At 47.3% G+C, this 22,581-nt stretch overlaps 1 protein-coding gene and 1 long non-coding RNA gene across 4 annotated transcripts in view; one reads left to right on the top strand and one right to left on the bottom strand.

The window, feature by feature from the left end:
• The first annotated feature begins 2,128 nt into the window (after positions 1–2,128).
• LOC122235964 overlaps positions 2,129–22,581 on the top strand; it is a 31,151-nt gene continuing 10,698 nt past the window's right edge. The window contains exons 1-4 of one of the 3 annotated variants that reach the window (XR_006214130.1): positions 6,440–6,515; positions 8,808–9,033; positions 9,952–10,072; positions 17,605–17,648. This is a non-coding gene — a long non-coding RNA (uncharacterized LOC122235964). Of the gene's footprint in view, positions 2,188–6,439; positions 6,516–8,807; positions 9,034–9,951; positions 10,073–17,604; positions 17,649–22,581 lie in introns of those variants that run through there. The other 2 variants (XR_006214131.1, XR_006214129.1) reach the window with 2 other exon arrangements.
• Positions 12,605–20,698, bottom strand: CCDC190 (coiled-coil domain containing 190). Its single transcript, XM_015542438.2, has 5 exons — positions 20,331–20,698; positions 19,091–19,289; positions 14,096–14,219; positions 13,258–13,825; positions 12,605–13,055 (listed from the first exon to the last, which is right to left on the bottom strand). The coding sequence occupies exons 2-5, from the start codon at positions 19,275–19,277 to the stop codon at positions 12,939–12,941; spliced, it is 996 nt and encodes a 331-aa protein (XP_015397924.2). The 5' UTR covers positions 19,278–19,289; positions 20,331–20,698; the 3' UTR covers positions 12,605–12,938.

The raw sequence follows: 22,581 nt of genomic DNA, 5'->3' as shown, positions 1-22,581 counted from the left end.
CTAGCATACTTTGTTACTGAAAATAATTATGGTAAGGTTATATACGATAGTTATAATCATATCACGTAATTATGTATAATCATATGGTCTGTAATTATGTAACAGGATTATTATCGTGCTTATGAAAAATAGATCAAAATTTAGATTTAAAATGAATGGAAACCAAGGTGACAAATAGTACATAAGTTTCAAAGATACATGATCAATAATGAAGATAAATCACCCACGATTAAACTAGATAAAACAGTAGAGCAATTTGGCTGTGGGTATCACTGAAGATCAAGCCTTTATATGAAATACAGTAAGTGGCTATGCACACAAAATGCTATGCTGTTCATTATAGGGGCAGAATTTTCTGGAGTGAGGGGACCTTGGCTAAGCATCTCACTTTGAGGCTTCTCTGGGGCCAGAAGTTCCCCCTTCTGGGGACACGGCCCATCCCCCAGCCATTTCCTAGATAAAGGCACCGGAGAGCTGCCAGTGTTTTTATACTAGAAGATTCCGGGGATTAGAGCCTTTCTTTCAAACTGCAGCCTTCTTTCACAGAGTGGACACGCAGTACGTGGTGGTCAAACCCGATGTTCGGTTTCACAGAAAATTAAGAGAACGTTTCCTACACTTGATCTTAGCCAAAAGGCCGAGGTAAGTTGCAGATACTGATGACTTAGTGGGTATCCGATGACTCTAGATGCTCACAGCGCCTGCCCCCCTGCCCTCAGGGCCTTTATTCCCGTGGTGCAGGGGTCCACATTTGGAGTCCTGTTTCCTTTCATGCGGCTGCTGCTGGGGCCCATCATACTGTTGGCAAATAAGGAGTATGTTTTACGTATAAAAGTGCATTCACTGTGGATCATAGAAGACGCATTTCAGGTCTGGGAAATGAAGATAGTGGCTATTTATGTAAATTGAAAGTTTTAAGAGTTTTCAGAGTTTACTTTGCCTTTATCCTACCCATTCCGGTGGGTCCTGCCCAGTAGGGTTTTGTCTGACAGTCTAGTCCCGTCCACGCAGGATTTTCCAAGCTAGCTTTCCACGCGCGGCGCGAGCCTCTTAGCATTTACCATCGCGAGCACTTAGCACTTACGAGAACGGCCTGCTTCCCTCATGTTGGTTGCTTGGCTCGGGGGAACATATAAATGTGGGGATGAGGGAACATCAACGGAGAAACTATTTCCCCAGCGTGTCCTGTAGGAATGTTACTCTGCTGCAAAATGCTGGCTGGTAATAAAAGCAAGTAGGGCGGAAAGAAAGGAAGGAGAGGAGAGAGGAGAGGGAGAGGGTGGGAAGAAGGAAGGAGGGAAGGAAGGAAGGAAGGAAGGAAGGAAGGAAGGAAGGAGGAAGGAAAGAAGGAAGGAAGGAAGGGAGGAAGGAGGAGAGGATGGAGGGAGGGAGGAAAGAAGGAAGGAAGGAAGGGAGGGAGGAAGGAAGGAAAGAAGGGAGGGAGGGAGGAAGGAAGAAAGGAAGGAGGAAGGAAGGAAGGAAGGAAGGAAGGAAGGAAGGAAGGGAAGGTAGACAGTAACAAAAAAAGGGAAATTTCCATGGGAATTCTTTACCGCGAAACCTCCAAGATCTTTGTTATGCTAATCCCATGTTAGGGCGGACCCTCCCCCCCACCCCACGATGCGGTGCACCCCAAATGCATTTGATCGCAGATCTCCTTTTTGAGAGCATCTTGTGGCGAGAATGCCCTGTGAATACACTCTGGAGACTGCTGTCCTTCCTATATGTTTATTGTTGTCGTAATGTTTCTCCTTTTTGAGGATGCTTACAAACAAACTGGCAAGAAACATGCTAGCATAGTAACCGTGTTGCCTCTCCGTGACCCTGGCCCAACGACCAAAATGTTGCAAGTTGTTAATGAGTGACCTGTCATTCTTTGCTCAGCTGTGCTGTTTGTGAATTCCTTCCCAGCCATGCCTTCCGGTGGCACAGATCGGTGGGTGAGTTCTAGGGCCTCAGAACCCTTTTCAGCACCGTCACCCCGAAGCAGCTACCATTATGGCCCAAACCTTTCTTGGGTCACGTGCATTGTGACATATGTGTCTTGTATCACAGGGCATTATGCTTGCACGTTGGGGTGTCTGCCCCCCACAGCCTCTCTGTGAGCAGCCTCCAGCCCTCATCTGGCCCGGGGAGGGGGTCCAAGAGCAGTGTCACTCTTCTCTTTGCATCTCTGCCACTACCTCGGTAGTGCCTACTCCTAACTAATACTTCATAGCTGGTGGCTAGAGGGGCGCCCGGGTGGCTCAGTCGGTTAAGCGTCCGACTTCGGCTCAGGTCATCATCTCACGGTCCGTGAGTTCGAGCCCCACGTCGGGCTCTGGGCTGACAGCTCAGAGCCCGGAGCCTGCTTCAGATTCTGTCTCCCTCTCTCTCTGCCCCTCCCCTGCTCATGCTCTGTCTCTCTCTGTCTCAAAAATAAATAAAAACATAATCGGTGGCTGGATTCAAACCAAGTAAAGGATTTACTGAAGGGGAGATTTGTCGTCCGAGTGACAAATCTTGCATCGATTTTCTTATGAGGCTTTCTCTTTTTGAAAAGAGCCAGTAACGCTAAAAAGCAACCTAGTGGGAATGTTCACACTTTGCATTTTAGAGCGCTGGGGGGAGAACAAGTCAAGAGCATGGGTATTTACGGATGTACTTGCTAAAACTCCCTGGGATAGATAGAAAGTGTGGTCCCCAGTAATCCCTCCCCCTCGTACACACAACACACACACACACACACACTTGCAAGAACCTTTATTCCTGATGCCGGAACACCACTGAAAACAGAAATGGTGAGAGGTGAAAATCAGACTTTCTATATCGAGTTTGGGATTGCGTAGTACGAACGCAGGTCTTCCAGCAGTGATGGGAAGGGCGATCCATTGGGAAAGGCTTCATGCATCCGGTGGGACTTCAGCGGGAATAAAGGAATGTCAGCACAGTCGAAATGTGCCGATGTGATCTTTTTCTGATCTCTTATGATTTGGGCAACAGGAGACAATCACCCAAGACTATGTTCTAACACGATGTTTGGTTGTGGACAGGTTAACAGACATGAAAAAAAGTAGGTGTGTGCCACGCACCCAATATACACCCTCAGATAGACCTCGTTTCTTCAATTCTAACACTTACATTTTCATGTTTTAACTTCTTGGAAATTGTGATGGGTCTCCCAGTCAACAAGATGTCAGTTTAATTGGCAGCATTTTTTTTCTTTCTTACTAGAAAATAATGGTTCATGTCACAAAATATGGTATCCTGGGTCAGATGAAATATGGCAATGAATATTTATGTGCCTATTTCCATATGTATAAACGTACATGCTCGTGCATATGTATATCTATACTCACATCGGCGTTTGAGCTTGTGTTAGGGATGTAGTTTGCTGTCCTCTGGTAATTTGGAAAGGATGAGGTGCTCCAGTAGGCATAAGGCTTAGCCCTTTATTATCTGTCTAACCTGCCTTTTGGATGTGACTGGTCTCCATTTTTACTCGGAAAACTAGCAGAATAATAATTCTATGCCAAGCGGTGTCTGTAACACATGTTGAATTAGTTATGGTTGAGGGGTCTGTTTAGATCCATGCCTTCCCAGCCCATTTTCAAGTCCCAGGAGATTAGGGATTTGTGTCTTGTGTTGACACAGGCTGTGCTAAGTTATATTCCGTAAGCCCGAGGGCAGGAGACAGCCGTGATGGGACTTTTTTTCCCTGAAGTAACTTGCGAGGACGCTGCTCATCAGTTGGTCCTACTTCCTTCCTCTGGCTTATTTTCCAGGTACATGCAATCACCAGAGAGATGACAAATATAAGAATAAGGGTCTTATAAGGTTGTTCACTGTCAGGTACTAGGTGAGCAGCACCAGAGACTCCCTCCCTTGGCTTCGGTAGGAATGAGTCATACACGTTCCTGTTTCTTTTCTGGTTGTGCCCGTTCCAGCAAAAGTCTGAGTCTCCTGGTCCACTCACCATTATCGCAGGCCTTCGAAGCAGTGGTATGAATCCCCCCAAAGTACTGTTGACCCTTGAGCAACAACACGGGGGTTGGGGCATTGACCCCTCAAGCAGTTGAAATTCCACATATAACTTTAGACTCCCCCCAAAACTTAACCACTAATAGCCTACTGTTGGCCGGAAGCCCTACCCATAAAATAAACAGTAGATTAACACACATTTGGTATGTTATATGTATTACATGCTGTCTTCCTACAATAAAGTAAGCTAGAGAAACAGAAGTGTTAAGAAAATCATAAGGAAGAGAAAATCCATGTACAGTACTGTACCTTATTTATCGCAGAAAATCCCCTTATAGGTGGACCTACGCAGTTCAAACCTGTGTGGTTCGAGGGTCAACTGTAAGTTACGTGAACATTGTTTAACTGAAAACTGCCTCCTCTACAACTTTTCCAGACCTTTCTCTGCTTCTTCTCTCTAAGCGCCAGCCACACCGCTCTTCCTTCGGGACCCCCTAACCCCATGCTTCTTCTCATCTAAGGCCCTTATCTCAGGTTCATCTTCCTTCTAGAAACTCACCTCCCCTTTTACCTTGGCGACGTCTCCTTTCCCTCCGGGAAGCCTTCCTTATCTCTCCGGATGAGGCCAGGTCCCCTGTTCCAGGCTTTCTTAGCCCCTGTACTCCTTCCTGGCACTCATCATAATCGTGATTAAAACATTAATTGAATAATTACTGTCTTACTCTTTGGTGTCCCTGCCAGAGTAAAAGCTCCAAGAGGGAGGGTTATTTATGGGTGTTTTCTGTGTCCCCAACACCTGGGATGGGGACTTTATAGAGAGTATCCAATAGAAAACACATTGAATGAATGACCAAATAGGAGAGCTCTCATTAACTGAAAGGAGTTTTCCCTTAAGAGGTGAACTATTTTTGAGTCATCCTAAGGCCGCTCTCGCTTTGAGCACCACCAGCCATGAGAGTTGGCGATAGACGCTGTGGTTTTGAAGGCACCGACGACAGAATACAGAAAGAGGGAAGGTCTTCTTAGGCTCCGAAGGGTCTTTTTGCAAGATGAGCTGTAATAGGAAAAGAGAAAACTCATCGTTGGCCTACAGAAACTGTGTATTATTTGATCGTGGTCACACTCAAGGCCAACTTCAGTTAGCCTCTTCGTGTTTTTCTCTGTGGCTCTTGTAGAGTGCGTCGTAAGGTCATCGATTTGGGAGGGAAATTGGGAGGAGAGAGAGCGGCGTGTTTTCTGGACAAACACCAGCCTATCAGATGTCCTTATTGGATTAGATTACAGGCATGAACAAACAGCATGGAAGTTGGCCGGACATGCACTGATCATGCCTTGTTTTCTGTTCTCTGTGATGAAAGGACAGACCTATCACATAATGGTGTTCAGTAGAGGTATTTGTTAAATGAATGAGTTAATGAATTCCCAAGCAATAGGGCAGTGGGCATTTTATCCCCCGGCCAGTAACACCACATTGCATATGTTGCCTCGGCCGGGCATTCGAATGCTTAATAAAAATTGGGCCCCCTAGTGGTATTAAAACTGATAAGACAACAAGGAGAGGAAATGAGGGAGAGACAGATTGATCTGGGGGAGAAAGGGAATGATTTGAACAGAGTCACAGCATGCATGTGATCTAAAATCCAGGCACGAAGTGCGAGTTTGTCTCCTTGATGTGTCCTGGGCCTCAGACACGTCACAATATGTTGCCCTCAGTCTTTTCTTGTTGACAGTCCGATAGATGAGCCACTAACTGATTCTTGTCCCTCAAATTTTTCTCTCGTTCTTAATCTTTGTCAGAACAAACAATTTCCCCCCACCCCTAATTTATTTTCTACGAATCCCTTCAAGATGCCATCTCACACACAAGCCTCTTCAGCGGGTCCAGGGGAGCTCAGCCTACCCCAGTCTTCAGAGTTTGGTCACCGGGGCCTTCCCCGGGGTGAGGTGAGGACTGTGGCCTTCATGTGGCCCCAGTCCTGGGAAGTGACACCGTCTTTCATGTAGACGTCCATGCCAGGAACTGGATTCCATCCTCAGAATCCCATCTTCTTCCTTCAGAGCTACTCAGCCTCCAGGTTCTCCTAGTTATTTTCCTTCTAAACACTTTTCATCTTTCTCATCTCTATGACATGCCCATGGTCAGTCCTTCCACCTCTCTACTACGGACCATGCCTCCAGCCTCATCCCAATTCTTGGCCTGTTCCATGAACCTCTTCTCCCCACTGTGGCCAGAAAGGTGTAACTGAGCTGCCTTCCTTTCCTTAAAAGCTGTGAAGTGCCCAGACCCAGGCACAGCCCACACTCCTTGGCATCGGATGCAAGAAGATGTGTCCCTTTTGTGCCTTAACAGGCACATATTTATGAGTAGCATCCCCGAGCTCACTCTCAGAAGTGCTCCGGGTTGGGTGGTAAATTATATGGTCACCCAACACATAAAGCCTTTTATGATCTGCCTCCCACCCACTTGTCCAGCTCTGCCTTCTGCTCCCCACTGCCTGGGCTTCCTCCTCAGTCTCAAGCAGGACGATGGCAGCCGTTCAGGGAATCACACGCAGGTACGACAGCGTTTAAAAGACGAGCACAACTGTTTTCTCCGTGTTGCTTTCTTGGGACTGAGGAGACCTGTTCCAGAGCCCTTGGCTGACTTCTCCTCATGTCTGATTGGCAAGGATCGAGTCACATGCCCTTTGCTGAAAGAGTTCCTGGCAGGCAGAATAGAGTCACCACGATTGGTTTTGTTTGACCCTTCGGGGTAGAATAGATGTTAGAGAACAGAGCCCAATAGTGACTACAACGCCAGTCTTAACTGAATTTGTCTCTGGGTCTGTTCATTCTCCTCAATGGCAAACTCCGCGAGACCAGTGCCGGTTGCCCAGTGCTTGGAGTTAGCGATTATTGTTGTTGAGCTTTTGGGTGGAAGTAAGCAAGGTTATGGGATGTGGGCAGAAAGAGGCTTGATCCCAGTTCTGTATTTACTGCCTATGCAGGATCCAGAATTCAGATTTCTCACCTGTGAAATGAAGCAAAGATTACTGCTCAACACATGTAACCTATATAAAGTGGCTGAAACAGCCACAAACATTGCCTCGCCTTCTTACCATTTTTGTCATTTTGCCGGAAGACATTTTTTGAGTGAGGCCGTTGTCACGTTTGTGTGCGTGTGTGCGTGTGTGTGTGTGTGCGCGCACGCAAGCAGGGACACCTGAAAGGAAAATAGTCTCTACAAAAAGTGTCATTCGTGCTACTGTCATCTGGAATTGTAAGCTCTTGGTTGACTCTTAGACTGACCTGAGGAAAAAAAAAAAACCTCTCCTAATCTAGTTTTTATTCCAAGATAATGTTTCTAAAGTGCGGCTAGCAAATTACCACAGCACCCGAAGATGATTTATGCACAAAAATTTTCATGATTGTATCATTTAGGGGAACATAATTTCCCCTCAGACATTCATCATAACGTTAGCACATTAGAGACTTAGGTCCCTTTGGAGAGAGACGCTTGTCTTTATTGTTTAACCCGTGGCCCCCCAAACTTATTTTAGCCCAGAGTTCTTTTTTTTTCCTCTGGCACTCAGCAACATCTCTGGGAATGCCTTCTAGGGAATCGTATCAGTCTAATAACTAAACCCCTGGTTCTCAAGGTTAGGTGCTCAGACCTCCCATCTTCCTCACGAGGGAAGGTCATTGGTGTACATGGAGTCTAGACTCTTTAGACTCTAGACCGGACTCCAGGCCAAAACTCTAGAACAACTCTAGACCCAGGTTATTGTTGGGAGAGTCACTGCAGGCGAGTATTTTCATTTTCTGTTTGTTTTGAAGAAGTCATCTTACGCCTTGGGACTGAGCTTGAACTGCTTCATGCCCAAAGCCTTTCCCAACCCCAATATCCTATGAAAAGCTCCAGGATGAGTATAAATAAGATGGTTATTTCTATTTTATCAAACATAGGCTTCTTTTCTTTCTTTCTTTGTTTTTTTTAGTGATATGTAGGTTTAAACAGTAACGTGGGGGTGAGCTGTAGAACCCTTCACCCTAGGGGTTCTGATCACTCTAAGTCGGATTTCAGAGAGTGTGAATTATTTCCTGAGTGTGGATCATTTACAGCCTCTGCAGGGCTGCCTCTGGGGCAAAAGCATAGTAGATATGGCTGAACAATTATTGCTTGTTCTCTGTTTTTTAATGTTTATTTATTTGTTTTGAGGAGGGGGGTGCAGAGAGAGGGGGAGAGAGAGAATCCCAAGCAAGTCCCTCCCTGTCAGCCCAGAGCCCGACATGGGGCTCAAACTCACAAACCATGAGATCCAAGAGTGAGATGATGACCTGAGCCAAAATCAAGAGTCAGACATGGAACCAACTGAGCCACCCAGGTACCCCAACGATTATTGCTTATTTTCTATACTGAAGGAATGTCTGTTGAGAATCAGTTGTAATAGGAAAAAAGTTTATACTTTTAGTTGCTCAGATAATTATGAATGAGTCTTGAGTTCAGAATTGAGGTCCCTGTTGTGTTTTTAATATAGGGGCTTGTCTCTTCTTGGGTCATGGCACCAGTAGTTATCTTCTGCCCCAAAACCAGGGCGTTACGGGCAGCAAAGCTCAGATCTGTCAGCGTTTCTGCTCATGAGGGTCCCAGCTGACCTGGTAAGGGACAGGGTTGGGACCATGAGATCACATGTCTTCAGTTTGCCAGTAATTCCTAGAGGAGCCCAACTCGCTGGTCTCTTTCCAATTTATAGCTTTCCACCCTTCCTATACATGTTAAATACCACCCATTTTAATCCAAATTTTATTAATCTCGTTTTCCTTTAATTTTAAGACCAAATTATATCTATTTTTGCTTTCACTTCCAGATGGACCTGGATGAAGACACTGCTGAAAATTTTTACCAAATTTGCTAGAATGTGAAACGCGTATTAGGTCGACTGTTCACATCTCATATCTGAAACTGAGGATGAAGCTCCCTGAAACACCGCCACCTCCCACCCACATGCCGAGAGCTGCCATGTTAGTGGGAGCTTTTGTAGTGAACCAGCCCAGGTGCCCTGAGACCATGGGGCACCTGGCTTTCACGGCCAGGTTGGAAGAGTGTTGTGTGTGAGTGTTTGCGTGAGTGCGTACCCCCTAAGAAAATGAAGGAAAAGTCTTTAGGGAAATTATCTTTCAAATATGAATGCTTGCACATATTCTACAACATTCTACCTAACGTTTTATGTAATAATGTTAAGATAACTGTTGGAATCGCTCATTGTTCTGCTCATACCATCCTATTTGCTAGGGCTTAGCCCGAAGGGGGGAATAGGCTGAGGCCCCAGTGATGGCCATGTAGGAGCCTACTTCCCATTTCCGGTGGCTTCTCCAGCACTGTCAGACCTCCTCCTGCAGTCTTAGCTTTTATCCTTTGCTTTTGAACATATCGTCTGTTGTCTCATTTCTTTTGCCTCATCATGCACAAATAGTCCTCAGCAAGAGTGTTCAAAATTTCCGAGTAGTGGGGCACCTGGGTGGCCCATCCGGTTGAGTCTCCAACTTTGGCTCAGGTCATGATCTCACAGTTCGTGAGTTCGAGCCCTACATCGGGCTCACTGTTGTCAGCACAGAGCTCTCTTCGGATCCTCTGTCCTCCTTGCTCTCTGCCCCTCCTCCTCATCCTCCTCTCTCTCTCAAAACTAAATAAACATGAAAAAAAATTCCCAGCAGTGAATTGCAGAATTAGACATCTTTATTGATAGCTTGCCTACATTTTCTCTTGTCACACACTTTTGGAATAATATTTTATTACAAATAGTTTTGAGTTGAGAAGCCCCATGCTAACATTGGGTTTGATTCCAAGCAACGTGTGTTAAGTGTGTTTGGAGTCTTTGTATGTATAGTTGCACGTGTTTTCCTTTTCCTGGGAAGGTTTCTTCCTGGCCCAGCTTCGTGGTGCAACTCGAAGGGAATTAAACTTGAGCAATTCAAAGTAATTGAACTGATTACATTAAATCTCATCCACAGTTTCTAAGTGATGCAGCTGTTGGGACCCAGAGCATGTTCGCAGCGGGGGCAGGACGATGGGAGGACTGGTGCCTAGTTCATACAACATCTAATTAAGGAAATTTTCTCCTATAAGTCTCAGGTGAGCCACATCCCCAGCCCCATCTGAGATGAGGTTGTGTAATAAGCACGTGTGTTCCTTGTTGAATGTTTCTCAGCACGATGCTCTTCCCTGTAAAGTAGACTGAGAAATCCCAGCTCGATGACGTGTAACCATGGGATGGGGTGGGGTGGGGGGCTCTTCTCCCGGTAACTGCTACCAGCTTGGCTTAATCTGACCTCAGTCTGATCCGACAACTTCCGGTCACTTCTGGTTTACAAGTTTCATCTCTGGTAGACATTCTTCGACCACATTAGATATTATCACTTTGGGTCCTCGTCCGATTTAAAGTCTTTCTTCCCCACCCCAGTGCAGCTTGGGCTCAGCACAAGTGTGAGGTTGGACCTCCCCTGTCTCCCTCCTTCTGCCCTCAGTGTCTCAACGCCTGCACAGGGCTGGGGTCGGGTCGGGCGAGGGAAGGACTTGGCTCACACATCCCTGGCTTCCCTTTGTTTTTTAATTTTTTTAAAAAATGTATTTTAGAGAGAGAGAGAGCTCATGAGTGGGGGAGAGGGAGAATCTCAAGCAAGCTCCATGCTCAGCGTGGAGCCTGAGGCAGGGCTCGATCCAACGACCCCGGGATCATGACCTGAACCGAAATCAAGAGTCAGACTCTCAACCGACTGAGCCACCCAGGTGCCCTGGCTTTCCTTTGTTTTTTCAGCAGTTCTTGCTATGCTGGTGGCTGTTGCTGGTGATGTGGGACCGTTGACTTCTGTTTGGTTGGACTGAGCCTCTGCTGTCCTGGGGTTCTTGGTGCGGGGGTGACGCCCTCCAAGTTCTCCTCCCTTCGCCTTGCCTTTGGGGCTTTCACCCTCAGGGGGGCTGCTGCTCCAGAGTTACTGGTAGCAACTTACCTAATCACTGCGGGTTGTGGGGACCTTTGGGGTCCCTCTCAACAGCCTCCAGAACTTCGGGACCCTGGGTAAGAGGCTGAGCAACCACCTCAGAGTTTCCAGGTGCCTCTGCCTACAGGTGAAGCATGGATCCCCTGCCCATTGGATGGGTTCAGGTATCAAGGTGAAAGCCCCCTTTTCCTCATGGGGCAGGGGGGCTAAATGGAGAAGACATTGTCCTCAATATATCTCTAAATACATGAATGGATGTAGTAGAAAGTGTCATATTCCCTCAAAATTGAAGTACTCAGTTTTCCTTTTCACCATTTCTTTCTAATTTGATTGTTTAAGATTTTTATTTATAGGGAGAAAGTATTTCAAAGTGAAAATGAGGACACAAGCCATTGGACAACTGTGCCACGAGCCCCCCCCCCCCCCCACCCTCTTTTTGAGAGAGAAGTTAGGACAGGAAAGCAGCATCCTGGCCTTTGTGCCTCAGTCACACTCTGGAACGGAGAGAGTCGCTTGGCTTATCATGAGGCTCGATTTTCTTTTCTGTAAAACAGAAGCGGTCGTCTCACGGATTTCCTACCCTTCAGAGGGTTTTGCAAAGATTTAATGCAACGGTATATAGGTTGGGGTTTCTTAAACCCCTTGCCTGGGTTGCGACAACTAGAATTGTCTCTGGACACTGCCGAATGTCTTTTGGGGAGCACGTGTATCCCCAGCTGAGACCAGGGTATGAATGAGTGACTTCAGATGACTGGGTACAAGCCATCCTGGAGCTTGATATGCCTTGTGAAGCCCAGGGATTTCAACTGCTCTTCTCCTTCTCTTCCTCCTCCTCCTTCTTTTTTTTAAAAATGTTTTTTATTTACTTTTGAGAGAGAGAGAGAGACAGAGTACAAGCAGGGGAGGGTCAGAGAGAGAGAGGGAGACACAGAATCCGAAGCGGGCTCCAGGCTCTGAGCTGTCAGCACAGAGCCCGATGTGGGGCTGGAACTCACAAATCATGAGATCATGACCTGAGCCGAAGTGGGACGCTTAACCGACTAAGCCACCCAGGCGCCCCTGGAAATGCACAATTTTGTGGCAGTGCATCACATGTCATTCAAAGCAGCGTGTCCAAAATACTGGCGTTAGAAGCACAGACAGATCCGGGCCCGTCAGGTCTATGAAGACACAAGCACAGTTATGAGGAGGCATGTGCAGAATGTTTATTTCTCGAGCTCACAAGACTGAGGTGTCCTTGGAGTGGCGGATTTGACGGCGTGTGGAGCAGAGGCTCAGGCTGGGGCCACCCTCCCGGCTGCCTTGGTGATGGCCCGTCCTCCAGTGGCTGAGCCAGAGAAAAGGCTCACGTAGAAGTAGGATAAGTCATTTTTGGAAATTCACCCTTGGAGGGTGATTGTAATGGAGACAGATGGGGTTTAAGCAGAAGACGAGGAGGGAGAACGAAGGAAGGACGTAAAAGAAAGGGCTGGGGGGCACTTTGCAGAGGGGTTCTGTAAACTATGTGACCCTGCTCCTGCTAGCTTGGTCACGGGCCAGTGTGAATACATTCAGTATCCGTGAGTCGGTTTTGTCGCCCCGGCCCTCCTTCCTCTGTTGCTTTGCTTCTGAGAGAAACGTCAGATGTTAGAGGAAATGTTGTAAACTGTGTATTATTCTGTTATTGGGATCCAGAAAGTGTGATAATGAGCACGTGGAAACGAGACTGAGAAAGCTAAAGTGAAGCCACGTGGAAAGGAAAGAGGTGAGGCAAGGACTTCCCGATGAGCCCAGGGCTGTGGCAGGAGAGAGCAGGTTTTAATTATAGACCGCATGACGGTAACTGTTTCCAACTGAGTCCCTCTCCCCGCATGGATGTTAGATGTGAACTCGAAGAGAAGAGCTATGTCATTGTGCCAGAAGGTGGCACCGTAAGAACTTCCTATAAGAAAAGGGTGGCCAACGTAAGCAGGACCCTTCATATTTTTCCTTTCGAAAAAAGTCTAGTCGTCAATGTAGATTCATATCTTTGATGACATCCGCAACATATACGCACCCCTTAAAGTGTTGTCAGAAGATTCATCTCTCCCCTCCTTTTTTGTATACTTGTATTGCTCATTCAGTGAGAGATTATATCCCTGTAAAAGGAAAAAAAAGAAAAACCTGAGGGTTTAAAATAAAATTGACATATATGTATATGTGTGTGTGTGTGTGTGTGTGTGTGTGTGTGTACCTATATATGTGTATGTATATATACAATTACTTGAGGAATACATCTTTTTAGCAAGTTATTGTGAGGTTACACTAGGTGGTTAGAGAGGAAGGAAATTAGATGCTCACCCTGTTCTTACACTCCTGTCCTGTTCTGGGCTGTAAGGATTCCTTGTGCCCGAATATCTCCCCAATGCTAAGCAATCTCTCAGACTCCGGGGGGACCCTGTGCCGGAGGTAGTGGGCATTTCTGACCTTAGCAAACAGCTCTAAGAAGGTAGGTGTGACGGACTCGCCTTTCAAGTTTCTTGCACATTCCATGGGATTCAAGGGACTTTGTTTCCCCGCATTGGGGCCTGGGTTTAGGCTGGCATCCTTTGGTCTGGTCTCATCCATGTGTGCTGTTCTACTTTCACAAACTGGGCTCGAACCAGGGCCTTGGTCTAGGGTGTTGATGGAGACGTCTTGATGTTGACACAGAATAGAGATGCCCTTGTTGGAGTCTTTGCCTTTTGGTGGGCTCATGAAATCTTCTTCTTGGGCTTGTGGCTTCTCGGCTGTGAAGTGAGAAGCTCTGTAATTTTGAGATAGCGACTGCTCTTTGCTTTTCGTGGCGTCTTTGAAGCCAGCGTGATGGAAAAGAGGCATCTGGGACTTAGTTCTGTACGTTTCTTGGGTCATGTTGGTGGCCAGCACTCTGGGGAAGGAGGTAAAAAGAAGAAAGGTCTGTGAAAAACAACAAGAAGGCCCATATTTTGAGTTTTCCAGTTGTCAGACCACGGTCCCCTTCAGTTGGTATCGGCTGAGGTAATGAAGTGGCTGAGAAGGGGGTGGTCACAGAATGGGGAAGTGTCTTGTTGCTTAAGGAGAAAAGGCAACATTTTCTCAGGGAGAGGATGACTTTGGGAGGTCAGTTGGGAAGAGGGATTCAATGGCATCTCCATGAGTTTAGCAAGCATTCTCTTACCTAACGTTATTAGTGTGTGGACCTCCATGCTTCTTCCCTCTTGGTGGTGAGGACACAAGGACGTCTTCTGGTCTCTTCTGAATTCCATTCCGCAAATCAGAGGAGAGCTTTTTCTTGACAATATCTGCTTTGAGTTAATGAATAAGTGTTATGGGTTGATCGTGTCTTCCCCAAATGTCACATGTTGAAGTCCTAATCCCCACAGCACCTCAGAATGTGATCTTATTTAGAAATAGGGCCTTTGCAGAGATAGTCAAGTTAAGATGAGGTCATTAGGGGGAGCCCTAATCCATAGGGCTGGTAGCCTTATAAAAAGGGGAAATTTGGACACAGACACAGAGGGAAGACAGTGTGAAGAGATGTAGGGGAAAGACAGCCATCGACACTGTAAGGAGAGAGGCCTAGAAGAAGTCCTTCCCACACAGCCTCAGAAGGAATCAACCTTCCGGACACCTTGATCTTGGACTTGTAGCCTCCAGAACCATGTGACAATAAGTAAGTCACCCAGTTAGTGGTTCTCTCTTATGGAAGCCCTAAAAACTAATCTAGTAAGAGAAGAAGGGAAAGGATGCTGGACTCTGGGCAAAGAAGGAGCATGTGAATACCCTCTGACCACATACACATAAGGCTGATCTGCCATGATGGATGAAGACAGAAAACCTTACAGCTATCCCCCAGTGTGGCATGACCTACGACATGTTAATAAGGATTTAGAAACACTGAGATCAGAGGTTTAAACCGGCTGTGGGGCCCGTGGAGGTTTTGCTTTTGAATGTTGTATTTGACAAGCCTGGTGTCTTCAAGGCAAAATAACTAGGTGTGAGCGATACCCAGAGATGGCGCCCTATTGTTTCATTCACCTCAATTATGTGACCTCCTTCTCGCCCAAACCACGAGCGGCAACTGCTGGCTGTGAGTAAGTGGGTTTTTCACTCTTGGAGTAAATGTTTCGGCATCTTGTAGTCATGGTCGCTGTGGAGGACCCAGTTAGTTTTCAAGACACCTCATGAGTCGCTCACTTGGGGTTGAAAGTCTTGCACTGGTTTGCTTTAATGGGAGTGGGTTCCCTGAACCTGCACTGGGGTTAGCAGGCACTGGGCAGAGGGAACATGTCCAGATGAGGGGACTAGAATTCACATTCATCTCCTAACACTGTTTCATCTTATCATTGCCTTGGAAGGTAGTCGAGACAAGAGACAGTCTTTTGTGAGCCCTTCTTCCTCCGTCACCTGCTTGCGTGTGTGCGTGCCTGCCTGTATGTGTGTAGGTCTGAACCATGTAAGAACTTCATCTATTTCCTATAAGCCAGGAGATTTTTAAGCTACTTCTCCCGCCCAGGCCATTATTCTGCAGTTTAGCCTTGTTGGGCCAACAGGCTCAGAAACGAATGTATCTTTTCTCCAAAACTTGATCTTTCTCCAGGGTTCTCCTGTGGAGGCATGCCACCTGTATGCATCCAGCTATCCAACTCACAAGGCTGTTTGGATGCCTGCCCTGTGCCAGGCAATAGACTCTTGACTCTGGTTTTAGTTCCTCCGGGACGCATAATTAATCACAAAGCTCTGACAATTCCACTTTCCGAATATCGCAAAATACTTCTTTTCCTCACTTGGCCGATTCCCCAGTTTAGGCCTGGGCTTTGGAATTCTCCTAAACATTGCAGCCTGAGGGAATGTGTCATCTCCCCACTCCCAGACGCGATAGGGTGAAATCTAAACTCTTTTGGAAGACCCATCACCCTCTTCGTGATCAGAGACACTGTCTACATCGCTTTGCGTCTACACAGCGCCTCCCTCATCTTCTCCTCGCCCCTTAGCCTCCTCAGTACCGGGCTGTTTGTAGCAAGCCTTGTGCACGCATGCACACGCGTTTGTACGTGCTCTTCCTTCTCGCAGGAGCGGCCTCACTCCACATGTGCTCATGACAAACCACACCCCCCCACCCCTTCATTCTCCCCCTCCTCTAAGATTCTGCTTACACTCTGCCTCTTTGGGGAGATCTCACCTCAGTTCCTTTGATAGACATAGGAACCTTCTTACACTCGTGTCCTACTATGCAAATAACTCTAATTTAGTAATTAGTATCTTGTATCATCATTTTTTCACAAGCACCGCTACCTTCCAAATCAAATGTGAACATCGAAGGGGGCACAGACCATGGTTTTTTGTTTTGTTTTGTTTTTTTCACATTTACATTCCTTCATCTACGGGAGTAGCTGTCACAGTGCTTTGTAAAGTCCGGTCCACGAAATACCTGTCCCAGAATAATCTGCCTTAGTACCACCTCAGTTGCGAATGTAGATTTTTGAGCCCGATTCCCAACCTGCCGATCCAAACAAATCTCTACAGATGAGGGCTGGGAATATGCACTTTAGACAGTCCACCACCTGGCATATAGTTGAATCTCAGTAACAATTTTGGTGAGTGAATCATGGGAAAACACTGCCTAGTACAGTGCCTGATAAATACTGAGACTTAATATATATTATTTCTTCCCCTTTCCCTTAACTTTACCATCTAAAAGTCTGAGGATTAGAGAGGATATAACTTTCTGAAGGACGTAGAGTTGGAGGCCCCTGAATCAGTTTTCTGCCTCCTGGTCCAGATTTTCCCCACACCCCCTGCCGCTGGGGCAGACTCTCTACTCGGCCAGCACAGCCACCTACCTCGGGGCCTGGCCTTTTGCATGACCAGCGCCCCCTCACTGAAAATAGGTATATGGCCTTCAGTGTCCTTTCTGAGAATGGAAGTGGGATTCAGCCAGATGGCTTCGAAGATTCTTTGCCAGCGTGTGAGCTCTTAGTCTAGTTTGTTGTAACCATTTAAGACAGGGAAATGGAAAGCGGAGAAGTTCAGCTACTTGCTCTGAGTCATCTTTCAGACCCAACCTGGGTTAGAAATAATCCCCAGACCAGCTGTTTGGACATTACTCTTCACTCCTGTGTCCACATATTAGCTGTGTAGACCTAAACACGTTTACATTGATTCACGATGCCTGGTTTTCCTCTGGAACATGCTGCAGCATTTTCAGAGCTTCTGAGTTCCGGCACCTGCCTTCAGTGAGAAGGGCCGTAGTTTTGCCGAGCTGGGGTGGATCCTTTCCATGCTGATTTTTTTTTTTTTAAATGAAATTTATTGTCAAATTGGTTTCCATACAACCCCCAGTGCTCATCCCCACAGGTGCCCTCCTCAATGCCCATCACCCCCTTTCCCCTCCCTCTCACCCCCCATCAACCTTCAGTTTATTCTCGGTTTTTTTTTAAGAGTCTCTTATGGTTTGGCTCCCTCCCTCTCTAACTTTTTTTTTCCTTCCCCTCCCCCATGCATGCTGAATTTTGAAGTAATATCACAACCTAATTCTTTCAAGGATGGATGCGGTTTCTATAAACTACACAACGGTGGCAATTTTCAACAAAGCAGTAGCAAGGTTTAATCCTGTAATCATCTTTTATTGACTGATTGATTAAGGCCTAGGAGAAAACACTTATATGACACTGATTGTGTGTTTAGGTCCTGTTCCAAGTGCTTGCTGAATCCTCAGATAACTTCACAAGGTAGGGAACGTCTTTCCCATTTTACATGTGAGGAAACTGAGGCACAGACAGGTCCAGCAAGCCACCCAAGGCCTCACTGCTAGGAAGTGACAGAGTCAGTGTTTCAACCCTGACAGTCTGGGTCCAGAGTCTATGTTCTTAGCCACCATGTTTTTTTTTTTTTAAGTTTATTTTTATTTATTTTGAGAGAGAGAGAAAGAACAAGAAGGGGAGGGGCAGAAAGAGGGAGACAGAATCCCAAGCAGGCTCTGTGCTGTCAGCACAGAGCCCAAGGGGGGCCCACACTCACAAACTGTGAGATCATGACCTGAGCCGAAATCAAGAGTCAGACGCTTAACTGACTGAGCCACCCAGATGCCCCAAGCCACCATATTTTAATGGGATCATTGAGAAGGGAGTTCTTCTTCTCAATTTTTACTGAATGGTGTAGACAGCTTTGGAAAGTCTGAGATTCTGGACACCGCCGTGTAGTCCTTCGTTCTGCGACGACCAGTAGCTACGAACTAGGAACTAGTTTTTGAAGTTAGTTACATTATTTTTGTTATCACTACTTAACACTATAGTCTCTGTGAACCAGATAGCCTTCTAAGTAATGTATACATTTGGAAGGGTTATTCTGTGGAGACTGGGGGTGTTTTGGAAGAGCAATGGTATCAAGAATGGGAGCACACAGCTTATAGGTAAAGAGACCTCTTTGGGAAAATGACAGAAATATTTGCCCTTTGGCTTATGGAGTCAAAGAAAACACAGTACCAATACACCACAATGGCTTATTTGAAATTTTCTAATCGAAGCCAGATCTGCAGGCTCTAGTGGGAACACACGTTAAAGCCCAAGAAGGGTGGTTGAGAAGTTCCTTTTGCCCAGAAGGCAAGGAGGCCCTCTGTGTCTCCAACATTGGAGAGTGTTGAAAATGGCGGAATGCTCTGTCCTCAGCCCTCTCGGAGGGCGGCCATCAGTTCGAGGATAGCTGCTCTGTGGTCGCTAAGCCCGGGGGTCTTTTTTTGGCTGTTTTCACTTCCCTTTCCTAAGGCGGCTTGCGCATTAACAGTTGCTCAATCCATGGTTGTTGACCAGGTGTAAAAAAAAAAAGAGGTGAAACCAAATCCACCCAGATGTAGTGAAAGGACAGCGGAAGGAGACATAAGAAAGAAGGCAATGAAGAACTTAAGCGAGGCAGAGCTCATCTGAAACACAGAAGTGACTGGAAGCCTGAGAGGTATTAGCTCAAAAAGGCTTGTTGTGTGAGCCTCTCCAGCGAGCTGTGTACATGAGGAAGGAGGGCTGTGGAAGGGAGGGCAGCCTGAAATCCAGGTCGGGTCAGGGTCTTGTTTCCTTGGGATTCAGGCCCCTGAGAGAGCCCTCTTAGGAGGTGACGGTGTCACTCTGGCCTCAGCCCTATGGCTCGCCGCCCTGCCTTTCCCCAGAGCCGGAGGCCTCACCTTCCCGCAGCCTCTGCAGTTCTTTCTGGAGCTGTCTCTGCTCGCGGGTCAGCAACTTCATGTGGTAGAGGCAGACCCGCTCCAGTCTCTGCAGTCTTTGGCTGAGCCTGGCGTCGGCCTGCCTGGCGTTCTTCCTCTCCAAATCGAAGTGCTTAGACAGAGGCCCCCCGACCATGTGCCTCTCCATCCTCTTCCCGATCTAGGGGCAGTAAAACAAGATTCTCCCAGGCCCCGCGATTCACCCGATAGAGCAAGATGGGGACCCAGACCCCTGGCTTTCAATCAGGTTTCAGCGTTCGATGAAGCCACACCATTGGGAACTTTGGCCCTATCCTAATGGATTCCCAGATTGAGGGCAAAATCATTGCTCTGAGGCTCAGTGTCCTTGTCAATAAGATAGTGATAGATGATAGGGTCCCCCAGGGCCCCAGTCACACTGCCGTGAAGATCAAGCATACGAATAACTCTTTGGGAAAAAAATAGAAACACTTTACATCTGTAAGGCATGATGCCCCCAATAAAAGAGATCCTTCTGTTCCTTGAAGCCTCCCCAAAAAGCCTGCTCGGGGGTCTAGAGAGGATCTGGGACTTAGGCGGAGATATTCTGGGGCCCCTTCTGTTCATTCATTCACACATGCATGGGTCCACGCAGCCTGTTAGCCTACCAGGTGCTAGGTGCTATGCTAAGTGCTGAGGGTGGTGGTGACTGAGTCACAGTGTCTACTCCCAAGGGGGCTTTCAGACTTGTGGCTGTGGAATCCAAGGATCCACACCAAATCTGAACAATCAACATTTCGAATATGGGAAGGGTCGGGACCTACTGGTCACAAAACGGTGCAGGCATCCCAGACCAGCAGTCTGGGCGGCACTGGTGAAACAGCTTGGGTTGGACGCCCTCACCCGTCTTTTCAGAGCCCCATGGTCTCTGCCCTTCTTGTCCCCCGATCCCCAAGCCCAAGCTGGCTTCCTCCTCTGGGGAACTCTATCGCACACACAGGCTGGACACACCTTCCTGTTCTTGGAGTCCTTTGCAATACATATTCAGCGCTGAGAGCACAATATGTGCCCAGGATATAAATGCATCGCTATCGATGGAGCTTTGGTGATAATAATGCAGGAGAAAGCTTGGCGTTGAAAGGGAGGATAAGGCCAGGGCCCAGGAAAGACGGGTTAAGACAGCTTGCTTTATAGTCTAAGTGTAGACTGAACTTTAAACAAAGGACGGGTGGGTGGCACTTACCTACAAAGCCAGGTTGCTCACCGGGAGGATGCTGCTTGTATCTTTTGCGGCGTGAGGCTGAGACTGGATTAATGCACTTGTTTTCCTTCAGAAAATTTAGGAGTTTGGTGTTGAGGAGCGAGGAGGGAGAGGCCGGGCGGGGGTGGGGGGTAGAATGTTTGAATACGATTTAAGCTCTCTCCCATGCCACCTCCCCTACACGGGCATGCTAACTCCCTGGACATGGGCAGCAATCCCAGTGCTCTAAATAGCTCTGTGAGTTAAGGAAGCCTGCCAGCTTCCAGCCCTCCCAGAGCGGGGCCCACAGCGCTCCTTCTGGGTTGTGTCCATGGGAACCAAGAATGAAAGCAGAGAGTGTCTTGCTGTACTCACAGTCTCTCTCCTTCCCCGCCCCCCCCCTCTTTTTCCTCCTGGTTTGCCATACCCTCCTCTCCCCCTGCCCACTACACTCCTTCCTGCCTCTTGGGAATCACGCTCCCAGAGAAGGCACCCGGTTTTGGTTTTGGCTTTTGCCTTGGTCAGAATGTGCACATTTTGTGGCGAGAGTCGTGAATTGTTTCTTTCTGCATTGTTGCACACCCTGCTGACTTTTCTCGGGCTTCTACGCGTCTTGTGTACTTCATAGCTTCTTGAGATTTTCAGCTGTGACCACAGAATTAGGCAAACTGAACTTGAAGTTGACTTTTGTCATCAGAGTTTGGAGAGCTGCGGCAGAAGGCCAGTTGAACTACGGGTTGTAGAACAGGATATTAAGTGGGATTTTTACTGTTGCCGGGGGTCGGGGGGTGGGGTGGGGCTTTGCTGGAAAACAAGAGGCACTCCTGTGTCAGTCTAAAGAGGATTGCCAGTCCTAGGACCTGTCCATCCCTCCATCCCCCCCCCCCCCCAGAGCTTGCTGAGAGGACCGAAAACAGCCCTATTACCCACAGTCATCACCTAGCAAACAAGCTATTATGAAGAGATTACTGGGGACAGGGGGAGGGAAAGGGGAAAGCCATTATTCTCTCAGCAGGAGGTAATTCCCTTCCCATCCCTTCCCATGAGGTAATTCTCTCACCTCCAGAATTTAAATGAAGGTGCTGGGGATTCCAAGAATACCAACCTAGAGCTTAGAGTGCCAGCAGGGGAAGAGACTGGCAGCTCGCTCCCCAGAGGGACTCGATGACCCACAGAACCTCAGAAATATTCCCCTTCGCTGCCGCCAGGGCTGATGATGGTGAGGGATTTCTTAGAAAAGCTGCTTACTCCGTGTCATCTTGAGAGAGAGCTGAGAAGGGAGGCTTGGAGAGATAATCCAAGGCTGGAGGACAGGAATGAGCCTTAGTGTGGTGAGTGTGCAAGGGAATGGTGGCCAAACCCATCCTAGCTCCCCTTGGTCCTTTGGGAGTGCCAAAGAGGACCTCGGCAGCTTCCTGGCTCCACGTGAAGGGGCAGAGGGGTTATAGAAGGAGGCAGAAACCATGGAAGACTCTAGGTCAAGTAAGGTAATACTTCACCAGAGCGGGTATAGAACCACACGCCGGGCCAAAGGAGCAGGGACAGAGAGAGCTGACTGAAGGTGAGCTTCCTCATGAAAATACATCTTAAGAGCAGAGCACAGCAGGAAAATAGGAGCCTCACAGGTCAGGGAAAGACTAGTAGTGCCTCAGCACCACCCAAGCAGCCGTTATACAGGAAGAGCTCTGCCTCTTCTGTTCCTCTTTGACCCCTCAACCTCAGAGGGGTCAGATATTGAGAAGACAGGGAGGGGAAGTATACAAAACAAGACCATGTTCCTCGTGCCACCCCAGGGGTTGGAGAAGGAAGACTGGTAAATTCTCTCCAAGTCCCTTGGAGTCTAGTGAGGGAAGGGTTTAGATTGCATATGGGATTGGAACGTCAAAGTGGACTGGACTTTTTATAGCCAAAGTGGCCAGAAATGTGGAGAACCTGCCCATGATACCATTAAAGGGCAAGAAAGGAAAATCAACAAAGATAGTCATTGGAAATGTAAAATTGTCGTTCCCAGGTCACATCTTGCTGTCACCACTAGAAAAAGGGGCAGTTTCAACTGATCATTTAAATAGTTATGATTAAAATAAATTTTACAGAGTGTATTTTATTTATTTGCATTCATGCACTTTTCTGTCTCTCTGCTTTATGTGGAGGTAGCATCCTTTTGTAGTAAAACACATCTGTGATCAAATAATTCTGTTATTTATTTATTTACATTTATTTATTTATTTTGAGAGGGAGAGAAAGCACAAGCAGG

Source organism: Panthera tigris, chromosome F3 (assembly GCF_018350195.1).
Source record: "Panthera tigris isolate Pti1 chromosome F3, P.tigris_Pti1_mat1.1, whole genome shotgun sequence".
Classification (NCBI taxonomy): Eukaryota; Metazoa; Chordata; class Mammalia; order Carnivora; family Felidae; genus Panthera; species Panthera tigris.
The sequence above is the reverse complement of the archived record's forward strand: the minus strand, read 5'-3'. Positions and strand labels throughout refer to the sequence as shown.

Bases quoted from the DNA above. Each gene is read 5' to 3' on its own strand.
- CCDC190 (XM_015542438.2), bottom strand. From the start codon at position 19,277: ATGGAGAGGCACATGGTCGGGGGGCCTCTGTCTAAGCACTTCGATTTG. The intron at 14,220-19,090 runs GTGAGGCCTCCG...AACTCAAAGCAG, and splicing joins ACTGCAGAGGCTGCGGGAAG to ATATTGTCAAGAAAAAGCTC. The intron at 13,056-13,257 runs GTGAGCATCTAA...TTCCTTTTACAG, and splicing joins GACAGGAGTGTAAGAACAGG to GGATATAATCTCTCACTGAA.